Below are 20702 nucleotides of genomic sequence, written 5' to 3' on the forward strand. Positions count from 1 at the left end.
TTTTTAATGATGAAATAATGAAAGCTTTCAACATTTAGTTTTGCAAGTATCCCACTGCTGAACATCCCTTACTTGGTTAGGCCACCCCAATGAAGCAAAACAAATTATCTCTAGTTTGTGTGTATCTGTTCTAATCCTCTTCCCTACCCATCCCCCAGACTGAGTTGACTCTAAAACAATAAAACAAAATTTAGTCAAGTAACCACTAAGGAGATACAAAATTTATGAAACAAAAGTAAGTCTTCCCTATGGTTGATTAAAGTATAAGCCTCTTTTAATCAATTAACTTGTTAAATTAACTAATGTTCTCTAGTTCCCAAGTCTAATAAAGGGACGCTTTTAACAGTCTTAGACCACCTAAAACTAGTAAACAACTCTCTCCTATTTGCCCCCAAGCCCTTTCTTCTCCCAGTAGCTGAGTTGTATGCTTACCAAAAATCACTTGTGTTTATTCACCTGCCAGTTTATAGAAGTCGTAAGTTCTTATAATTATATAATTAAATGTTTTATATATATATATACACATCAATGAAATAAATTAGAAAAGTTTCCTTGAAAATAACTCTAATGTGAATGCTTTGTGAAAAATAAGTCAAGACACTGAAAACTTAGGCTCAAATTAGATGTGGGCGGGACAACTGTAAAAGACTGGGCAAGAAGGGAAATCATACCAATCTAGATAGACAGTTTCACCCAAATTGCTCTGAATGTCATCAAGACCGTGTTCCTCTTAAAAAAAAAAACCAAATTAGAACTCACAGATCATGCTCTGGGAGCATAGTTTATGCAAAAAATTCAAGTAGTATTTCAATCACATCTATATATAAGGATCTTGACCTCATATCAGGAAACTAAAGAGTAAGCATATATTTGTTTAAATTAAAAATGCTCTATATTAAAATAAAAGTTTAAAATATTTCCCCACTTCAACCAATTGTTTAGATTAACCCACGGCCTACTAGTTCTGATCACTTTGGTTAAGAAAACACTGACTGTATTTCTTCAATTAGAGAAGGATGGCCATACATCCCAGTTTACCTGGGACTGTTTGAAACTAATTATTGGCATCACTTTTTATTCTCAAAAGTGCCCAAACTTGAATGCTAAAGTTTATATGGTCACCTTATTTATAACAGACATAAAGTTGTTGCACCAAAAGCGAGCGAGGGGCCAGCCTTAGGAGCCTTAGGACTCCCATCACTTTCTAGGAAACCCCTAAGAGCCATCCCATATAAATAATCTTAGCAAAAACAGTAAGGCTGCTGTGCAGAACAAGGCCCTCTTTTAATCAGATTGCTGCTCTTAAGCTCTTCTTATATAAAAACCCTAGAGCTGATGCACATAAGTATTCTCCCACTTTAAAAATACTGCAAATCCATAAAACATTCTAGCCTTAATCAAGGCCTGGGAACACGCCTAAGCACATGCACAAATCACAGTCAACTAGGAATCTAAACCACTACATTGTATCATCAATCTAAAATCCTGCCTGGATTTATTTATTCATTTATTTTTGAGACAGGGTCTTGTTCTGTCGCCCAGGCTGGAGTGCAGTGGCACAATCATAGCTCACCGCAGCCTCAATCTCCCAGGTTCCAGCAATCCTCCCACCTAAGCCTCCCGAGTAGCTGGGACTACAGGCACACACCACCACACCCAGCTGATTTTTTTTATTTTTAGTAGAGACAAGGTCTTGCTATGTTGCCCAGGCTGGTCTCCAACTCCTGAGCTCAAACAATCCTCCTGCCTTGGCCTCCCAAAGTGCTGGGATTATAGATGTAAGCCACTGCACTTGGTCCTGCATGGCCTTAGATAAAATTTCTCACTTTTCTGAACTAGTTTTCACTTATGTAAAACTGGAACAATGTTTGTCTCCTCCACTTCCATAGAGAAACCACATTAGAAAGTACAGTGAAATGCTCAGAGTGCTTTATAAAAGCAATGGATTGTCATCCCATAAAGCTTCTTAATAGATCAAGAAAGAAGGCTGAGGTGACCTTGCATAAACATGCAAGAGGTGGTGGGTGGTTTTCCCTGCTCCTTTCCTTCAGGTGTTTAACTCCAATATGCTATTGGGACTGTATATAACATGACAAAAGAATCACTAAAAAAGTGAAATGCTGGTGGTACACTTGGTGCTAACAAACTTAGTAGTAATAATCTTTAATCAGGAGTCACAGACTTCTACATCTGTGGTTGAGCTTGAAGAAGTCTACGAAGCCCCCACATGGTAAATAAAATAATGTAAATGAGTGAATGGGCACATTCACACGTGACCACATTTTCCTATGGTCAATCAATAATTCTCCAGTACAGAGAAAAGGACCCTCAGACAGAAGGGGAAATTTCAGTTCTTATTTAGCTACTTACTTGAATTGCTGCCTTGGATAAGTCACTTTACCTCTGTGTGCTTCAATTTCCTTATCTTTCCAGAGGGAATATTTGCCTCATCTACTTCAAAAGGGGTGTTTGGGAGAATAAGATGAGAAAATACAATGAAAGTGGTCCACAACAATCAAAAGAGTTATCTCTTTTTAAATCACCATTCAGCCACTGATAAGAATCTTGTCTGCAGATGGTTCTCATCTATTTAGGAAGGAACAGTGAAAGAATAAGGAAAGCAAACAGGCCGGGTGTGGTGGCACACACCTGTGGTCCCAGCTACTCAGGAGGCTGAGGTGGGAGAATCACTTGCATCCCAGGGGTCAAGGCTGCAGTGAGCCATGTTCATGCCACTGCACTCCAGTATGGGTGACAGAGCAAGACCCTGTCTCAAAAACCAAACCAAACCAACAACAACAAAAAAAAAAAAAAAAAGGGAAAGCAAACAAAAGCACAATTAAAATTCACCTTCACCCCATTCCCCAGTTCCTCGATTTGCTGAGCCAAAACCATGCTGAGGAGACGTAAAGATCACAAGTTCCATTTCCGCCAGCTCAGACTGTTCAGCGACCAGTGTTTCACGCTGATAAATGCCTCCCAAATCTCAAAACACAAAGTGAGAGTTCACAAGGTTAGGCGCATTAATTAGCAGTACTCATTTGGATTCTGTATTCATCAAATACAACAAGCAGCTATTCAATATTTGCCTATTTGCACACTCTAAGATCTCTAATTCAAAGATCCAACCAGAGTACAAATTAAAGCCCAAGAAAATAAACTAAAATAAACCTGTCACCATCAGAATGTGCCTCAAAGTAAATTAGCAGCTTTAAACCATGGCAAAGGGTCTGTAACAGGCCTGCAGCAGAGACAGCATGAGTAATGAATGTGCAGGTTACAGAAGTGGGCCCCTACTGCAAAAGAAAGAAAAAGTAGGTACAATCAAAGAGACTACTTTTTTAGGCTTTAATAAATTCCTATTAACTCCTTTTGCTTAGCTCCTTATTGATCTGTAATCCCCACAAGAAGAATACAGTACCCTTTCAGTCTTCTAAACTCAGTAAGTCTATTTCCATACTTCACATCAATTAGCTTTACCTTCCTAAATCCACAATAAGCAACATTTTATAAATAATAAAGTAACTGCATTAGTTTGCAAGACTAGATTAAGAGACTAACCACGACCCCTTTATTACATGCCCTAAGTGAAAAGTACAGGATGAAACAGAAACTGTCACTGCTTTTAAAGCAGCCCATAGGACTGTAGTTCTCAACCGCACTACACAGCAGAATCACCTTTGGGATTTTTAAACATTTGAATGGGTAAGCCCAATCTTACACTTACCCAATCAGAAACTCCGTGGGGTGGATCTCCAGGTATGAGAATGTTTTTCTGATATATGACTAAGATATAAACATACTATCAAAGGCATAAGTTTCCCAGCTTAGAGAAGCTCTAGGACAGACACAAACCAGAATGAAAAACAAATAAATCTTTACATTCTCTTTAGATTTAGGGTAAATGGCCCTATCTTTTACCAAAAGCTTCCATCTTCAATATCAACAGTGATGAACTCAGTGGGGGATGAACACAGAGCTAACAACACTTCTTCTCCCAATGCCTTATCTGGGGCCACTCTGATATCAACTCAGCACCAAAAGTGCAAGAATTGGACAAATACTCTCAAATCTGAAAGGCCTGCAAATAGGTGACTATTGATTATCAACCATCCTAGTTTTTGTTTTTTTGTAGTTGTTGTTTTTGTTTGTTTTATGTTTTGTTTTTGAGACAAAGTCTCGCTCTATCACTCAGGCTGGAATGCAATGGTGTAGTCTCAGCTCACTGCAACCTCTACCTCCCCAGTTCAAGCAATTCTCCTGCCTCAGCCTCCCGAGTAGCCAGGACTACAACTGCGTACCACCACACCCAGCTAATTTTTGTATTTTTAGTAGAGCCGGGGTTTCACTATGTTGGCCAGGCTGGTCTCAAACTCCTGACCTCATGATCCACCCACCTTGGCCTCCCAAAGTACTGGGATTACAGGCATGAGCCACCACACCCAGCCGACCATCCTAGTTTTTAAGATCCACTTCAGGAGCTCTGATGAGATTCAATGAACTTCTGGAAAGGACACTATGAACTCTTTCGTTTAGCACTATAACTCATATCCCCTGGACAAGTATAACAATGGTAGCTTTTTTTGACAACCCTGTAAGGAATAATGGCATTCCAAGATATTTCTAGGAGCTACCCTTTCAAATCTCCTGAAGAACGTCATATCCCCAAACATCAAAGATACAAATTTCTTTCAGAGGCGAGGTGATTTAAGCCACACCATTTCTCTAAGAGGAAGCCTTACCTGTTCTTCTATCCTAACTCTGTTTCAACGTCATGGGCTCAAGTATTCAAACAACAAAAAGATAGGGAAGGCATTTTACACACTTGCCTAAACCATACTGAGGGTGTCTCGTAGGAAGCAATTCTGCTCTGACCCATAATAGGGCCTGGGCTTTTCCAGTCATCCTCCCATCTAACAAAGAAAGGTGGCAGAAACTTTGCTTTCTCAGGCAAGCTTTCCCTGATTAAAACCATAAGGCTGAATTCCCCCAGGGAGGAGAATGGAATTTTCTTGCTACAGATCATTACAAGGACTCAAAAACTCTGTGCAGGCAGGGGCTAACTGGCAGGTAATAAAGAGACAAGTCCAGCATTCAGAATTATAAGGCATCGAGAAAACCAGGTCAAAAAATTATTATGTAGCCTGGAGAAGAAAATACAAAACCAATCATGACTGTGCTTGAGTGATTATTTTCTCTTATAATATCCACAATTTTAATAACATAATACTTATAGAATTTAAAAATATGCTTAATTTACATCTGTAAAAGTAAATTCACTGCTGAAACAAGCCACATTTCCTCTCAAAGTAAGTAATTTCAGGAAATGCTCTCTATCATAGCAACCCTTTGATGAAACACACCACACACATACATCATCTGAGTTACAGACAGCAGATACCAACCTGGCTGTCCCGCGCTGGGAATCCATGATAACCTGGAGTCAGAGGCTCGTTCTATGAGAAAGACAAGAAAAATATCAAACCATGAGATGAAAGAAAATGTTAGGCATAATCAAAATCATCCAAACTGATCAAATATAAATTCCTGCCCTGGTTCCTAAAATGTTCCATTAACTGTATTCCACCCTACCTAAGTGTATATATCTCCTCGTTAAGCCTCTACACTGGCAAAAACAAAAAACAGTATTTGCTTAGGAGCACTATTCATAAAAACTATTTTCTTCCTTATGCAGCTAAATCTGTTTCCTTTCCAGTATATCTTAGGCAGGGTGCTACTGCGACTGGGGTCAGAGTTAATTCCTAACTTCATCATACACTGTGGGACTTCAGCATCCCCAGCCCCAACTCACAGTAAGCCACTAGCACCCCTAAACACTAGGATAACCAAAAACTTGTTGGTTTATTTCCAAATGTCCCCTGGATGGAAAGGGGACAAGTACCAACCCTGCTGAGAACTGCCTCTTAACCCAGAAAAGTTTTAGGTCTTCGTCTCTATCAGCCTGTTTCCCCTCAGTTTTTACTTTTTTATTTATTTATTTTTTGTTTTATCCCCTCAGTTCTTTGAAATCTGGATGAAATCTAACCTCTGTTCAAGACTTCCTCTACTACTCTATATCATCCTATGGACTCAAGTGACTCCTCCTAATATTTAATATTTACTTAGCTTACTTGTGCAGCTTACTTTTTATGTTATTTATGATTCTAATTAATCTTATTTTTTAAAGGTATATCATGTTGAGTATCTGTCTCATTTTCACTTTAAACCACTAAGTCAAGATCCTTGAGGGCAAGGATGATAGCTAATAAAAGCCATGCAAACCCTAATTTAGTATAAGGTCATATAACATGAACACTCATTTCCAGCTTACTTGACCCATTCAATCATTCAGTTAATATATACTAATATTAATATTTTCCAAGCACTGTTAGTCGACTGATGGAGTAAAAAAGATGAATTAAAAATAAGGCCCTTGCTTTCAAGGGAACTTTTAAATGAGGGAAGATGCACGTGCACACGAAGCAGTAAATGAGAACATACATTGCTTTTGTAATTTTCAAAGTGCTCAACATTGCTACTTAGATATTCATCCTCTTCTTCCATTCATTGTACTTTCATTCCTACTAGCAGAACAGCGTATAAGAAATTTTCATTGATAGGACTTTTGAATATAACAATAGAGTAAACTTTCCACTAATTGGTAGGTTGACTATATTCAGATATTTGATAATCAAAAGCATGGAAGTCTGAAGACAACTTAAGCTTACCGCAGAGACCCTGTGTCTTGTTCATCATGGTTTCCCTGAGATCTAGCACAGTATCTAACACATGTAGACACCCAAAAGAATGTGTAATAAATAAATGGAGCTAAATAACCAGAAAATGTGTAGGAATTCAGAAAGTTCTGCAAAAGAGATGTGCAAATGGCCAGTAAGTACATGAAGAGATGCTCAATATCATAAGTCATTATGCAAATCAAAACCACATTGAGATAAAACTCACACTCATCAGAATGGTTATAAACAAAATGCCAGACAACAATAAGTATTGTCAAAGACGTGGAGAAATCAGAATTCTTCTACACTGCGGGTGGGAATGTAAAATGGTATAGCTGCTCTGGAAACAGTTGGATAGTCCTTCTATTAAACATAGAGTTATATGACCCAGCAATTCCACACCTGGGTATATAACTAAGAAAACTGAAAACATATGTTCACACAAAATAATATACATGAATGTTCATAGCAGCATTATTTCATAATAACCAAACAGCAGAAAAAAACCAAAATGTCCGTCGATTGATGAATGGATAAATGAAGTATGGTACATCCATAGTGGAATATTATTCAGTAATTTAAAAAATAAAGTACAGATACAACACAGATGAATACTGAAAACACCATGCTTGAAAACAGACACAAAAGGCCACAAATTATATAATTTGATTTGTATGAAATATCAAGAATAGGCAGATTATTCATAGAGGCAGAAAATAAATTAGTGGTTCCAGGGACTAGCGGGAAGAAATGAGCAGTGACTGCTAATGGCGACCAGGTTTATCTGGAGGGAGATGACAATGTTCTGGAGTTAGATTTTAGTGATGGATGCACACATCCATTATTATATTAAAAACCACCGAAACACTAAAAGCACTTCATAAATGCGAGATTTATGGTCTGTGAATTATATCTCATTAAATCTGTTATTTAAAAATAATAATAGTTACAGGCAATGTTGGCTATTTTTCATACTGATTTTTATAGGGGAGACATGCAGTTTAGATTTTAACAAAAGAACAAGGCTCCTTCTGAAATGCACAAGTGCCTTTTGTTTGTTCTGGATTCTACAAATTTACTTCCACACACCATTCTCTACAAATTTTAACAATGATGATGATAACCCCCCAGTTATTAAGCACCTAATCAGTACAGTTCCAGGATGGTGGGAAAGAGGAAGAGATAGAGGCAAAAAGAATGAGATAATATAGCAGTATACAAAAATATATTTCCTATCACTGGGGAAACTAACTGAGAGAAGGTAAGTAACTGGCCCAATAACACATAGATATTGAATGGGAAATTCAAACTGCCAACCTGTGTCTGCTGGACTACAAACCCCTGTTCTTTCCATTTTTCCAGGTTCTCATCCCTACTAATGATTCCATATTATTCCCTTACAATAAAACATTTCATGATTGTCTGAGAAGGGGATTATCTGATTAAGAAAGTAATCAAAAACCCCAAAAGCATATTAACAGAAATTCATCACTCCCAGAGGACATCCCACATATGAACCATATTCCATAAAATCCTGGAGTTCAACAATGCAAAAAATATAAGGAAAAGATCACATTCGTATAAGCCAGTATTGTCAAAAACTTCAATAGAAAAGTTGGTCATAACAGGTTACACAGAGATGTGTCAGAGGAAATGGATTTACTCCTCCACCTGCCGCCTTAGCACTCTTCTTTATTTCCTACCTCTCAGATAAGGCTATTTGGAACTCTCAAGCCCTCCCTGTATATATCTGTCTCTTACAAATGCATTAATTTTGCGTGATTTTGAATTTTACAGACATGGATCCTATTGCAGGTATTCTTCAGTAATTTGGCATTTTTGCTCAATACTATGTAAGATTCATCTCCACTAGGGCACATAACTGTATTTTACTATGATTGCCATTTAGTATTCTCTTATAAACTATAAACATGTCAAATAAATTACTTATCTGTCCTATTTTCCTGTTAATGGATAATTGAATTGTTTCCACTTAATGGTTTTTGTGCTCACACCATGCTGCCTACGAACATTCTTTTAGATTTGAGATACCATGTTTTACATATGAGATTAGCAAAAATGAAAACACCATGAATCGGCAAAAAGATGAGTCAATAGATACTCTCACACCTAATAGCAGGAATATAAGTATATTGGGACGCTGTTATGGAAAGTAATTTGGCAGTACTATCAAAATATTGAATGCATATACCTTCCTGTAACTTCACATCTCTATCTAGACAAAGAAGCATGTGCGAAGATTTTCAAAACAGTGTTGTTTGCCTTAGTGAAAAACTAGGAAAAAAACCCTCAGTTTCCATTAATAATAAGGTAATAGTGTTATCAATTATTGCAAAATTTCAACATCCCACCTGCAAGGTTTTTAAAATAAGGTAAAATCTTTATAAATGACCTCAGGTCATATTAAATGACAGCAGAACAGAACACTCAAGCAGAAATGGCTAGCTACACAGACGGCCCAGGCAGGAGGATCACTCAAGCCCCGGAGTTTGAGACTAGCCTGGGCAGCACAGCGACATCCCATCTCTTAAAAAAAAAAAAAAAGGTAACTAAATGCATCGAAAATATAAAGAAGGATATATAACAAACTTCTAATAGTGGTTACCTCTAGGGAGAAGAATAAGATTTGTGGAAGGTTGAAAGGACATGTTTTACCCAAATTTTACATTGTGTAAAATTCACATATGACTTAGAATAAAGCTGTTGTCAGTGTTTCTTAATGCTTTATAACTTATAAAACCAACTATATATCTCACTTAGTCCTCACAATGCATAAAACAAGTTTTATAAATGTCATTTTACAGATGACAAAACTGAATTTCAGACACTTTAAGTGATTTGCTCATAATCAAATAACTAATGGCAGTGGCTGAGATGCCTCCAGACTTAGGTCTTGATTCTATACCCAATACTTCTACTACTTCATGACAACTATCAGGCTGGTGCAAAATTAAAGTAATGGTAAAAACCGCAACTATTTTGTGCCAGCTGAATAGTGGGAAAGATTTGCCTCGTCTGGTCAGAGATGATTATGATTATCTAATGATATGCAAGTCTGAGTTTTTAATCAGCATAAAAACAATAACTGGCATTTAAAGCAGAGATGAAATTACAAGAAAAGCTACTGGAACAGACAAGATGGAAATCAGATGTGTTAGAAGTCCAAAAAGAAAAGGTTTTAGTAGCGATATGTCTATAAGCAAGCATTATTGGCCTATTAAGTTAAGAATGAAAGAAACGGACTCTGTCTTGGCACAGAGACTGCTCAAAAATAAAAAGAAATACGTAAGAAATAAAATACCAATCGTAAGAATCTTTATTAACTAAGAGGTCAGCAATTAAAACCGTTTAGAAGCTTCTGGTTAGTGGACATGTGACAATGCAACAGAAAAATCCTTAAGTAACTATCAAAAAAACCCCAACTGCTGGCCAGGCGTGGTGGCTCACGCCTGTAATCCCAGCACTTTGCGAGGCTGAGGTGGGTGGATCACGAGATCAGGAGATTGAGACCATCATGGCTAACACAGTGAAATCCCATCTCTACTAAAAATACAAAATACAAAAAATTAGCTGGGCGTGGTGGTGGACACCTGTAGTCCCAAATACTCGGGAGGCTGAGGCAGGAGAATGGCATGAACCCGGGAGGCAGAGCTTGCAGTGAGCCGAGATCGCGCCACTGCACTCCAGCCTGGGCGACAGAGCGAGACTCCATCTCAAAAAAAACCCAACTGCCAATGGACTGTGAATGTACAGTGGATACTGACAGAAGTGATACACAGCAAGAAAAATAGCATCTGACTTTTATATTCTTCTTTGACTGCTTAGATGCTCCTATATGTACCTACATCTGCAAAATCTCTTTAAGCAGAAGAATCCTTCACTTATTCAGTAACAGTGGATTGAACAACTGCTTTGAGAAACATAGTGCTGGTATTCTTGCCCTTGAGGAGCTGAGAGTCATAATAATTACAAGACAGTGCGACTGATACCATAACTAAAGTCTATTAAAAATAACTACAGGACTTCAGAAGATCTTTTTAAAAGTGTGTGGGGGGATGGAGGTGAGTGATAACTTCAAACCTATTAGGACAAGACCTCCAGTACTGTGTTGAATTGATACATGCTGGAAAGACAGTGATTTTTAAAGCCGTTTTTCTAAATGCTTTTCTGGAAATTATCAATATCATTTCTGAATGATTAGTCAATATATTTTCCCAGAAAGAATACTGGCAAAATTACAAGAAAATACTGGTGAAATTATCCAGAATATAGCACATAGAGGAGAAAAAAGGTACTATTTTTTATAGCATTTTAAAAATACAGTTAAGAGAGGTACAAAGAAAACTTAACAATACTGAAGCTCAAAAGCTCTGCTTTCCATACAGTTATACTTGTGATATGATATACTAGCCATAAATCCTAAGCATTGACCAATAAAACAATAACCAAAGTGAAGTTGCCCGAGAAGCTTAAGAAAGACATCATGCTGCCAATCAAAGTATTTCTTCCTGGCTTCTATCATTGCTGAGAGTTGGCTATGAGCAGAGTGCAGAAAACTGGAAATACACAACAAAGTTAAACCAAGCAATGAAAAAAACAAATCTGGCCAGGCGCGGTGGCTCACGGCTGTAATTCCAGCACTTTGGGAGGGTGAGGCGGGAGGATCATTTGAGGTCAGGGATTCGAGACTAGCCTGGCCAACACAGTGAAACCCCATCTATACCAAAAAATACAAAAATTAGCCAGTCTCAAGAAAAACAACAAAAAAAAACAAATCCACAAAACCATCCCACTGCCTTTCTTCTGTGTCTAACAAAATGAAAGGGGAAGAATAATGAAAATGGAACAAAATGAATTCTTACCACTCTGCAGTTTGGAGAGAAGAAAGTGAGATAAAGCAAAGGAAGATACAAAATGAAGCTGTCTTCTACAAATAACTTGGGTAATGGGTACGAGCTCAGATTTTTCACTGACTTACTCCCCAGTTGAAAATGAATTTCACATCACCTTGCATGTATCTAATAACAGAAGGAAACAGACCACACTGACTAAAAAAAAGCAAATCAAGTTGCTCAGGATGTTTCACTATGTTATTTGCAGCAAGTTAATTGTTTTTCAAGTATTGAGCCTATTTTTGAATTGGGACATAAAAGGAATGCCACAGGAACAGAAGATGTAAAATCCCATATGCTATTACATGCAAAAACTAATCCCAGCAACAAATCTCTCTGCCTTGAGAAAAAAATATATACCTTTTTTTTGTGGGTCTCACACTGTCGCCCAGGCTGGACTGGAGTGCGGTGGCATGAACATGGCTCACTGCAGCCTCGACCTCGCAGACCCAAGCAATCCTCCTATCTCAGCCTCCTGAGTAGCTGGGACTACAGGCATGTGCCACTACACCCGGCTAATTTTGTTTTATCTTTTGTAGGGACAAGGTCTCACTCTGTTGCACAGACTGGTCTCAAACTCCTGGCCTCAAGTCCTGCCTCGGCCTCCCAAAGTGCTGGGATTACAGAAATAAGCCACTGTGCCTGGCCTCAAGAAGAGAAATTGCTAAGTGACCACAGGGCGTCATTCTGCTTCCAAACCATGAGTTCAAAATACCTAGAGATAAGATGAAGACTTATAAGTGATACGAATCTGATAGTATCTAACAACATGGTCCCAACATGAGGTCCAACTGTTAACTAGTAAACTAAACTTTCGCTGCAAAAAAACTCATTCTACCTCCCTATCAAGACAATCAATGACAGTTCTTTGTTACATTCACTACTCCCTCCACATTTACGCTCCCCCCTTTTTTTTAAATTAAAAATGAGCTGGTATAAGCAGTATGTTTCATGGTAAAATCTGACACAGGATTTACTGGGTTCTTGAAGATTATCTTTGAAACACGCCAAAATTTCTTCAATAGTGGTCACAGGTGTCTAAGAAATAACCAATCAAACCCCTTTTCTTTACAGGTGAGGAAGCTGAGACTTAGAGAAGTGCCTTGCCCACAGTCATTCAAACTAGGTAGGTATGAAAGAGAACCCAGAATTTACAACTCCTGACTCTCAAATCATATAAACTATTCACCTCAGACTCTACTAGTTATATTACAGATATATGTAACTCCTTTCATCATGCAATAGAAAGGTTGGACTGAACCTTGGGAGTTGAAGATACAGATTCAAATTCTGGCTGGGTCACTTTCTAACTATGTGACTAGTCAAAATCCTTAATATCTCTGACCCTAAATTTTCACAACTGTGTAACAGATAATATCTACCACATAAAGTTGTGACATCCAATGAGATAATCAGGTGACGCTTATCTGGCACAATATTTAACATATAGGAGAAGCTCAAAAAGAATTCCTTCCCAACCCCCATGTCTATTTATTGCAAAATTATATAGTCTATGGGAATAAATCCCACAAAGTAGCACATTTCCAAATAACCAACCTTTAATTTCCTTAGCTTACTCTACATCAGCTATTTAGGAATATGTGCTAAATGGCCATTCTGCCTCACTGTAAGGTGTTCAAAACCTAGTGATATTATAAACTGATTCTAGTATTCAAGAACAGAATGAATGAGAATACCTCTAAAGTGACCAAAGAAACTCTGCCTTTTGTGACATACACAGTCAAGGCCACATGACAATACTTTGGTCAACAACTGATTGCATAAACAATGGTAGTCCCATGAGATTATAACGAAGCTGGTCAAGCGCAGTGGCTCACATCTGTAATCCCAGCACTCTGGGAGGCCGAGGAGGGAGGATCACCTGAGGTCAGGAGTTCGAGACCAGCCTGGCCAACATGGCGAAACCCCATCTCTACTAAAAATACAAAATTAGCCGGGTGTGGTGGTGAGCACCTGTAATCCCAACTACTTGGGAGGCTGAGGGCACAAGAATCGCTTGAACCCAGGAAGCAGAGGCTGCAGTGAGCTGAGATCATGCCACTGCACTCCAGCCTGGGTGACAGAGCAAAACTCTTCCCTGCCACAAAAAAAAAAGATTACAATGAAGCTGAAAAACTCCTATCACAGTGACATCATAACTGTCATGGCACAAAACATTACTTATGTGTTTGTGTGATGCTGGTGTAAACAAGCCTACTGTGCTGCCAGTCATATAAAAGTCTAGCACATACAACAATGTACAGTTCACAGTGCTTGATGATAATAAATGGTTATTTTACTGGTTCATGTATTTACTATATCATACTTTTTTTCATTAGAGTGTGCTCCTTCTACTTATGTAAAAAAAAAAGTTACCTCAGGGAGGTCCTTCCTGAGGTCTTCCAGCACACGGCATTGTTATCATAGAAAATGACAGCTCCATGTGTGTTACTGGCCATTACCACCTTCCAGTGGGAAGGATGTGGAGGTGGAAAGCATACTGATGATTTTGTCCCCATGGAGGCCTAAGCTAATGTGTGTGTTTGTGTCTCAGCTTTCAACAAAAAAAAGTTTAAAAAGTAAAAAAAAAAAAAAAAAAATTAAAAATCTTAATAAAAAAACCTATATAAAAAAACCATAATAAAAAACCTTAATAAAAAAATAGAATAATACAAATAAAATATTGTATAAATATTTTATTTATACAATATAAATAAAAATAAATAGAATAAGAATACAAATAAAAAAACCTTAATAAAAAAATAGAATAAGAATACAAATAAAATATTTTTGTACAGCTATACAATGTGTTTATATTTTAAGCTAAGTGTTATTACAAAAGAATCAAAAAGTTAAAAAATTTTTAAAGTTTATAAAGTAAAAAAGTTACAGTAAGCTAAGGCAAATTTGCTGTTAAAGAAAAATAATTTTGTAAAAATTTAGTGTAGCCTAAGTGTACAGTGTTGATAAAGTCAACAGTAGTGTACAGTAATGCCCGAAGCCTTCACATCCACTCACACTCACTCACTGACTCATCCACAGCAACTTCCAATTCTGCAGGCTGCATTCACAAGTGCCCTATACCTGTGTATCATTTTTATCTTTTATACTGTATTTTTGCTGTACATGTTTAGATAAATTACATACATTAGATACATGTTTCCATGTTTAGATACATTGTGTTACAACTGCCTAAAGTATTCAGTATAGTCACATGCTGTACAGATGTGCAGCCTCGGAACAAAAGGCCATATCATATGCTTCATACAGCTAGATAGTCCACTCTGCTGTCATCAATTCCTGTTTGGCTAACACCCTCAGTTCTTTAAATTTCCTTTACAAATCCACTTTGTTCTTGCATTTTAAAAAAATAAAATAAAATTCAATCATGACAAAATTATATTTTGAAGTACATAAATAATAAATAAAATTCTGGCCAGGCACAGTGACTCACTCCTGTAATCTCAGCACTTTGGGAAGCCAAGGTGGGAAGAGGTCGAGACCAGCCTGGGCCAACACAAGGAGACCCTGGGTCTATAAGAAATAATAAAAATTAGCCAGGTGTGGTGGTGCACACCTGTGGTCCCAGCTACTTGACAGGCTGAAATGGGAGGATGGCTTGAGTCCAGGAGGTGGAAGCTGCAGTGAGCTGAGATTGTACCACAGCATTCTAGCCTAGGCAACAGAGTGAGACTGTCTCAAAAAAAATTTTTTTTAATTAAAATTTTAAAAATAAAGTTCCCCGTTAATCTATCTTTTCTAGTACTGAGGTTTAAGATCATACTATAAATATTCTTTAGCAGTTTCCTTTCATCTTTTTTTAAAACTGTGGTTAAATATACATAAAATTACCATTTTAGCCATTTTTCAGTATACACTTCTATAGCATTAAGTATATTTATATTGTTGTGCAACCACCTCCATCCATCTCCAGAACTTTCTGATCTTCCCCAACTGAAATGCTGCACCCAATAAACACTAACTCCCCATTCCTGTCTCCCTCCATCCACTGCCAACCAGCATTCTACTTTGTCTCCATCAATGTGACTACTTTAAGTACCTCACGTGAATAGTCAAACAATATTTATTTGCGCCGTGACATAATCTCAGCTCACTGCACTTATCTCACTTACCATATCTTTGTGGTTCATCCATATTGTAGCACGTGTCAGAATTTCCTTCTAAGTCCAAATAATATTATTGTGTTAAAATTATATAAAACACAATTTTATGTGCATATCACTGTATTGTAGCCTACAATATGTGGTACGTAAAAATCACATTTTGTCCATCCATTCATCTGTCAATGGACACTTGGGTTGCCTCCACCTTTTAACTATTGTGAATAAAGCTGCTATGAATATGGGTGTACAGATATCTATTCAAGTCCCTGCTTTCAATGCTTTTGGGTAAATATTCAGAAGCAGAACTGCTGGATCACTGGTAATTCTTTGGTGTTTGCACAGTGACAATATTTAACTTTTTAAGGGACTGCCATACTGTTTTCCACAGCACTGAACCATTTTAAATTTCCACCGGCAAAGCACGAGAGTTTCAATCTCTCCATATTCTTACTTACACTTGTTATTGTGTGTGTATTTTCATCCTAATGAGTGTGAAGTGTTATCTCATTGTTTTGATTTATATTTCCTTTACAACGTAGTGATGTTGAGCATCTTTTCATGTACTTTTCATCTTTTCATGTGCTTATTGACCATTTGTATACCTTCTTTGGAGAAATGTGTATTCAAGTCCCCTGCCCATTTTATAATTGGGCCATTTGCTTTTTTGTTGTTGAGTTGTAAAAGTTCTTTATATATTTTGGATATTAATCCCTTATCAGATATATTTTTGCAAATACTTTCTTCCATTAGTTGGTTGCCTTTTCACTCTGTTAATAGCGTCCTTTGATGCATAAAAGTTTTTAATTTTGATAAAGTCTAATTTATCTGTTTTTTCTTTTGTTGCCTGTGATTTTGGTGTCATGTCTAAGAATCCACTGCCAATTCCAAGGTCACGAGGATTTACTCTAAGTTTTCTTCTAAGAGTTTTATAGTTTTAGCTCTTATGTTTAGGTCTTTGATCCATTTTGAGTTAATTTTGGTATTGATGTAAGGTCCAACTTCATTTTTTTTTTTTTTGCATGTGTCTTACTTATTTTTGAGGTTCCTTAGATCTCTCTCCATTTGCCATCTTCTTCCTGTTTTCTGAGGATTTAGAATTAAACATCCATTCCATCTATATACTGGTTATCAATTAATTGATTATCAGCTCCAAATTTACCCTTTTTGCCGGCTGTGTGAAAATGAACCTGGGCCCTTTAAATACTTTTCCTTTGCAAAGCATGCATGATGTCAAGCTTTACCCATAGAGGACACAGGAGATACACTGTAGGAGAAAGCGTTTCGCTTCCAGGTCCCATTGTGCTTGCCTAGCAGGTTCTTACAGGATAAGCAGTTTCCCTCCATCCTAGCTCCTACAATGGACAGCAGCCAGCAGCTAGTAGCTTCCCTCAGTAAACCTTTTCATGTTGTCATATGGCAGCCAAGTGCCTCTGGTGAGACAACTCCTTGTGAAGAGCTTTCCCCAAGTATCCTAGAGGGTAGTTTTTGGCAACTTCAAAAGGACAGATTTCCAGCAAGTTCTGCTGGTATAAGTCCATAGGGACTTACTTCTCTGCCATTCTGAGAGTCAAAGTCATGCCTTCTCCAACAAAGCCCCTCGGATTTCAGTCTCTCGGCCAGGAAGTGTTTGGTGGTATTGAGGGAGACGGCTCTTTGGGTATGATATCTCGGTCCCAGGGTAGCTGCTTAGCTGCTATTATACTAATTCTATTTTATCACACATCAATCATATTATTATATTTCTTATTATAGATACAGCAGATCTATATCTGCTGTTATTTAGAGTTTTCTTCCTAGGAGTCAATTTCTCATTATTTCAGTCTCCTCTTATGGTAAAGAATTCTTTTTTTTTTTTTTTTTTTTTTTGGAGATAGAGTCTCACTCTGTTGCCCAGGCTGGAGTGCAGTGGTACAATCACAGCTCACTGCAAGTTCCGCCTCCCGGGTTCATGCCATTCTCCTGCCTCAGCCTCCCAGGTAGCTGGGATTACAGGCGTGTGCCACCACGCCCAGCTAAATTTTTTGTATTTTTAGTAGAGACGGGGTTTCACCGTGTTAGCCAGGATGGTCTCAATCTCCTGACCTCGTGTTCCACCTGCCTCAGCCTCCCAAAGTGCTGGGATTACCGCGCCCGGCCCTTTTTTTTTTTTTTTTTTTTTTTGAGACGGAGTTTTGCTCGTTGCCCAGGCTGGAGTGCAGTGGCGTGATCTTGGCTCACTGCAACCTCCACCTCCCGGGTTCAAGCGATTCTCCTGCCTCAGCCTCCTGAGTAGCTGGGATTACAGGCATGTGCCACCACACCCGGCTAATTTTGTATTTTTAGTAGAGACGGGGTTTCTCTATGTTGGTCAGGCTGGTTTTGAACTCCCAACCACAGGTGATCCGCCCGCCTTGGCCTCCCAAAGTGCTGGGATTACAGGCATAAGCCACTGCGCCTGGAGGTAAATAATTCTTTATATTAAATGCCCTGTCCAAAGTACTGTGTAGTCTCTCTCTCCTGGCTGGACCTGGACTGATACAAGTGAGCTGAAAAAAAATGCTGACAGCTACTTACTATATATAAGACAGACATTATGCCTAGTGTTTTATAAATATTATCACTTTTAATTTTCACTAAAACCCTGTGATATATCACTTTATAGTAAGGAAACTGAGGCTCAGAAAAACTATACAATTTTCCCTCCATATTACAAATCCAGGTCTGTCTTACATTAAAGTCCCTGCTGGCTTTCTACTATGGGGTTTATTTTTCTTCACAGACCTAAGAACATATTTTTTAAAGAAACTGAACATCTATGTGGAAAAAGAATTAACGTAGCAGGTCTGACTGCTAAGGTTGGCCTTAGCTAGTATCTGAGAACTGAAGATTTCACAAGGGTTCTATCCCCAGAACTGATCAGAGTGGCTCTTATCTGTTAATGCCTGCTTTCCTTTCGGGAGTCTGGAATTTTGATATGTGCTAGGGTTAGGGTGCTTATGTGAACAGCCCCCTTTACCATCCCCAGCCAAAAAATCTCAGCACTAAGTCTGTAACAAGCTTCCCTGGTAGACAACACTGTCACAACTTACTGCTGGAGGAATCAAGCAAGTCCTGTGACTCCACTGGGAAAGGACTTTTGGAAGCTTGAGTCAGGTTTCCTCTGGACTTCACCGCATGCACCTTTTTTCTTTGCTGACATTGCTTTATAGCCTTTTACTAGTATAAAGCATAGCTATAAGTATGACTATATCTGAGTTCCATAAGTCCTAGATAATTCACTGGACCTAGGGTAGTCTTGGAGACCCCCCAAAAAAACCTATAATACATCAAGTACTTTGTTAAATGCTGAGGACACAAAGATGAATAAGGCCTTTGCCCTCAAGGAACTTTAGTCTATTTAAATTTCCATTCCTTCATTCCTCTGATCATCACTTCTTAGTCTGTTCACTACTTAAAATAGATTAGATTCATTTCCCTGAGCTAAATTTCATTCTTAGTGCTGAAGTGATGCTAAATAAATATTTAATAAGTCCATCAGCAAAATCTGAGATACAGAGCTCTAATAGACTCAAAGGCTACACATACTTTCTCTTTACTTTCCCTGTCTTATTGTGTTCTTCATTAAAAATAAATTGACAAACACTTGTACATTGCTGGTGGGAATGTAAAATGGAGCAGCTGCTGTGGAAAAGAGATTGGCAGTTCTTCAAAAAGTTAAATATAGAGCTACCATATGACCCAGCAATTCCACTCCTAGGTATATACCCAAAGAACTGGAAAACAGGTACTCAAAACCAATACTTGTACACAGATGTTCACAGCAATACTACTCACAATAGCCAAAGGATGGGCTGGGCGCAGTGGCTCACACCTGTAATCCCAGCATTTTGGGAGGCCGTGGTGGGCGGATCACGAGGTCAGGAGATTGAGACCATCCTGGCTAACACGGTGAAATCCCATCTCTACTAAAAATACAAAAAATTAGCTGGGCGTGGTGGCGGGTGCCTGTAGTTCCAGCTGCTTGGGAGGCTGAGGCAGGAGAATGGCATGAACTTGGGAGGCAGAGCTTGCAGTGAGCCGAGATCGCACCACTGCGCTCCAGCCTGGGCGACAGAGTGGGACTCCGTCTCAAAAAAAAAAAAAAAAAGCCAAAGGATGGAAACCCAAACGTCCATTAAGGGATAAACAGATAAACAAATTGTGCTATATACACACAAAGGAATATCATTCAGTTATAAAAAGGAAAGAAGTACTGATATATGCTACAACATGGATAAACAATGAAAACACACAGTACTAAGTGAAAGAAGCCAGACATAAAAGGTCATATATTATATGACTCCATTTATATAAAATCTCCAGAACAGGTAAATTCATCAAAAGAGAAAGCAGATTGGTGGTTGCCAGCAGGGAAGGGGAAAGACAGGATGACTGCTTAATGGATACGGGTGATGTATCCATTGAGGGTGATGTAAAAATGTAAGCTACATGGAGATAGTGGTTGTACAGCACTGTGAACGTATTAAATGCCACCAAATTGTTCACTTTTTTAAAAGGTTAATTTTATATGAATTTAACCTCCATTAACATTTTTTTAAAAGCAATGCAGTATACACCACAGTACAAATGAAGAAACTTCCTGTTGTTATTTGAATAAGTACTTACAGCTTGAGATAAAATCATCAGTGACTACAATAAATATAGATACAAAAAAGTGCTGTATCTCAATATATACTCTGGAAAACTGAAGATTCAAAGTGGTTCTAAGCAACAATACAGATACTGATGCAGTAGAGCATATACACATTTTTTCCCAAAAAGATAAAATGTTTCTAAATTACATAAATAAATATTTTAAGTAGATATTTGCCTATTTCCTTGACATCCCTAAAAGCTTAATAGGTTAGCCCTTCCTTTCAATGGAAAAACAGCATTAAGGCCTTATATTC

At 38.1% G+C, this 20702-nt stretch overlaps 1 protein-coding gene across 19 annotated transcripts in view; it reads right to left on the reverse strand.

The window, feature by feature from the left end:
- The window catches only part of RBFOX2 (RNA binding fox-1 homolog 2), a 291043-nt gene that overhangs the window by 195433 nt on the left and 74908 nt on the right, over nucleotides 1-20702 (reverse strand). For all 19 annotated transcript variants that reach the window (XM_057301017.2, XM_034948351.4, XM_034948353.4 and 16 more), the window contains exon 2: nucleotides 5406-5456. In XM_057301017.2, coding sequence (XP_057157000.1) covers nucleotides 5406-5456 — 51 coding nt within the window. The remainder of the gene's footprint in view (nucleotides 1-5405; nucleotides 5457-20702) is intronic.

This window comes from Pan paniscus, chromosome 23, assembly GCF_029289425.2.
Source record: "Pan paniscus chromosome 23, NHGRI_mPanPan1-v2.0_pri, whole genome shotgun sequence".
NCBI lineage: Eukaryota > Metazoa > Chordata > Mammalia > Primates > Hominidae > Pan > Pan paniscus.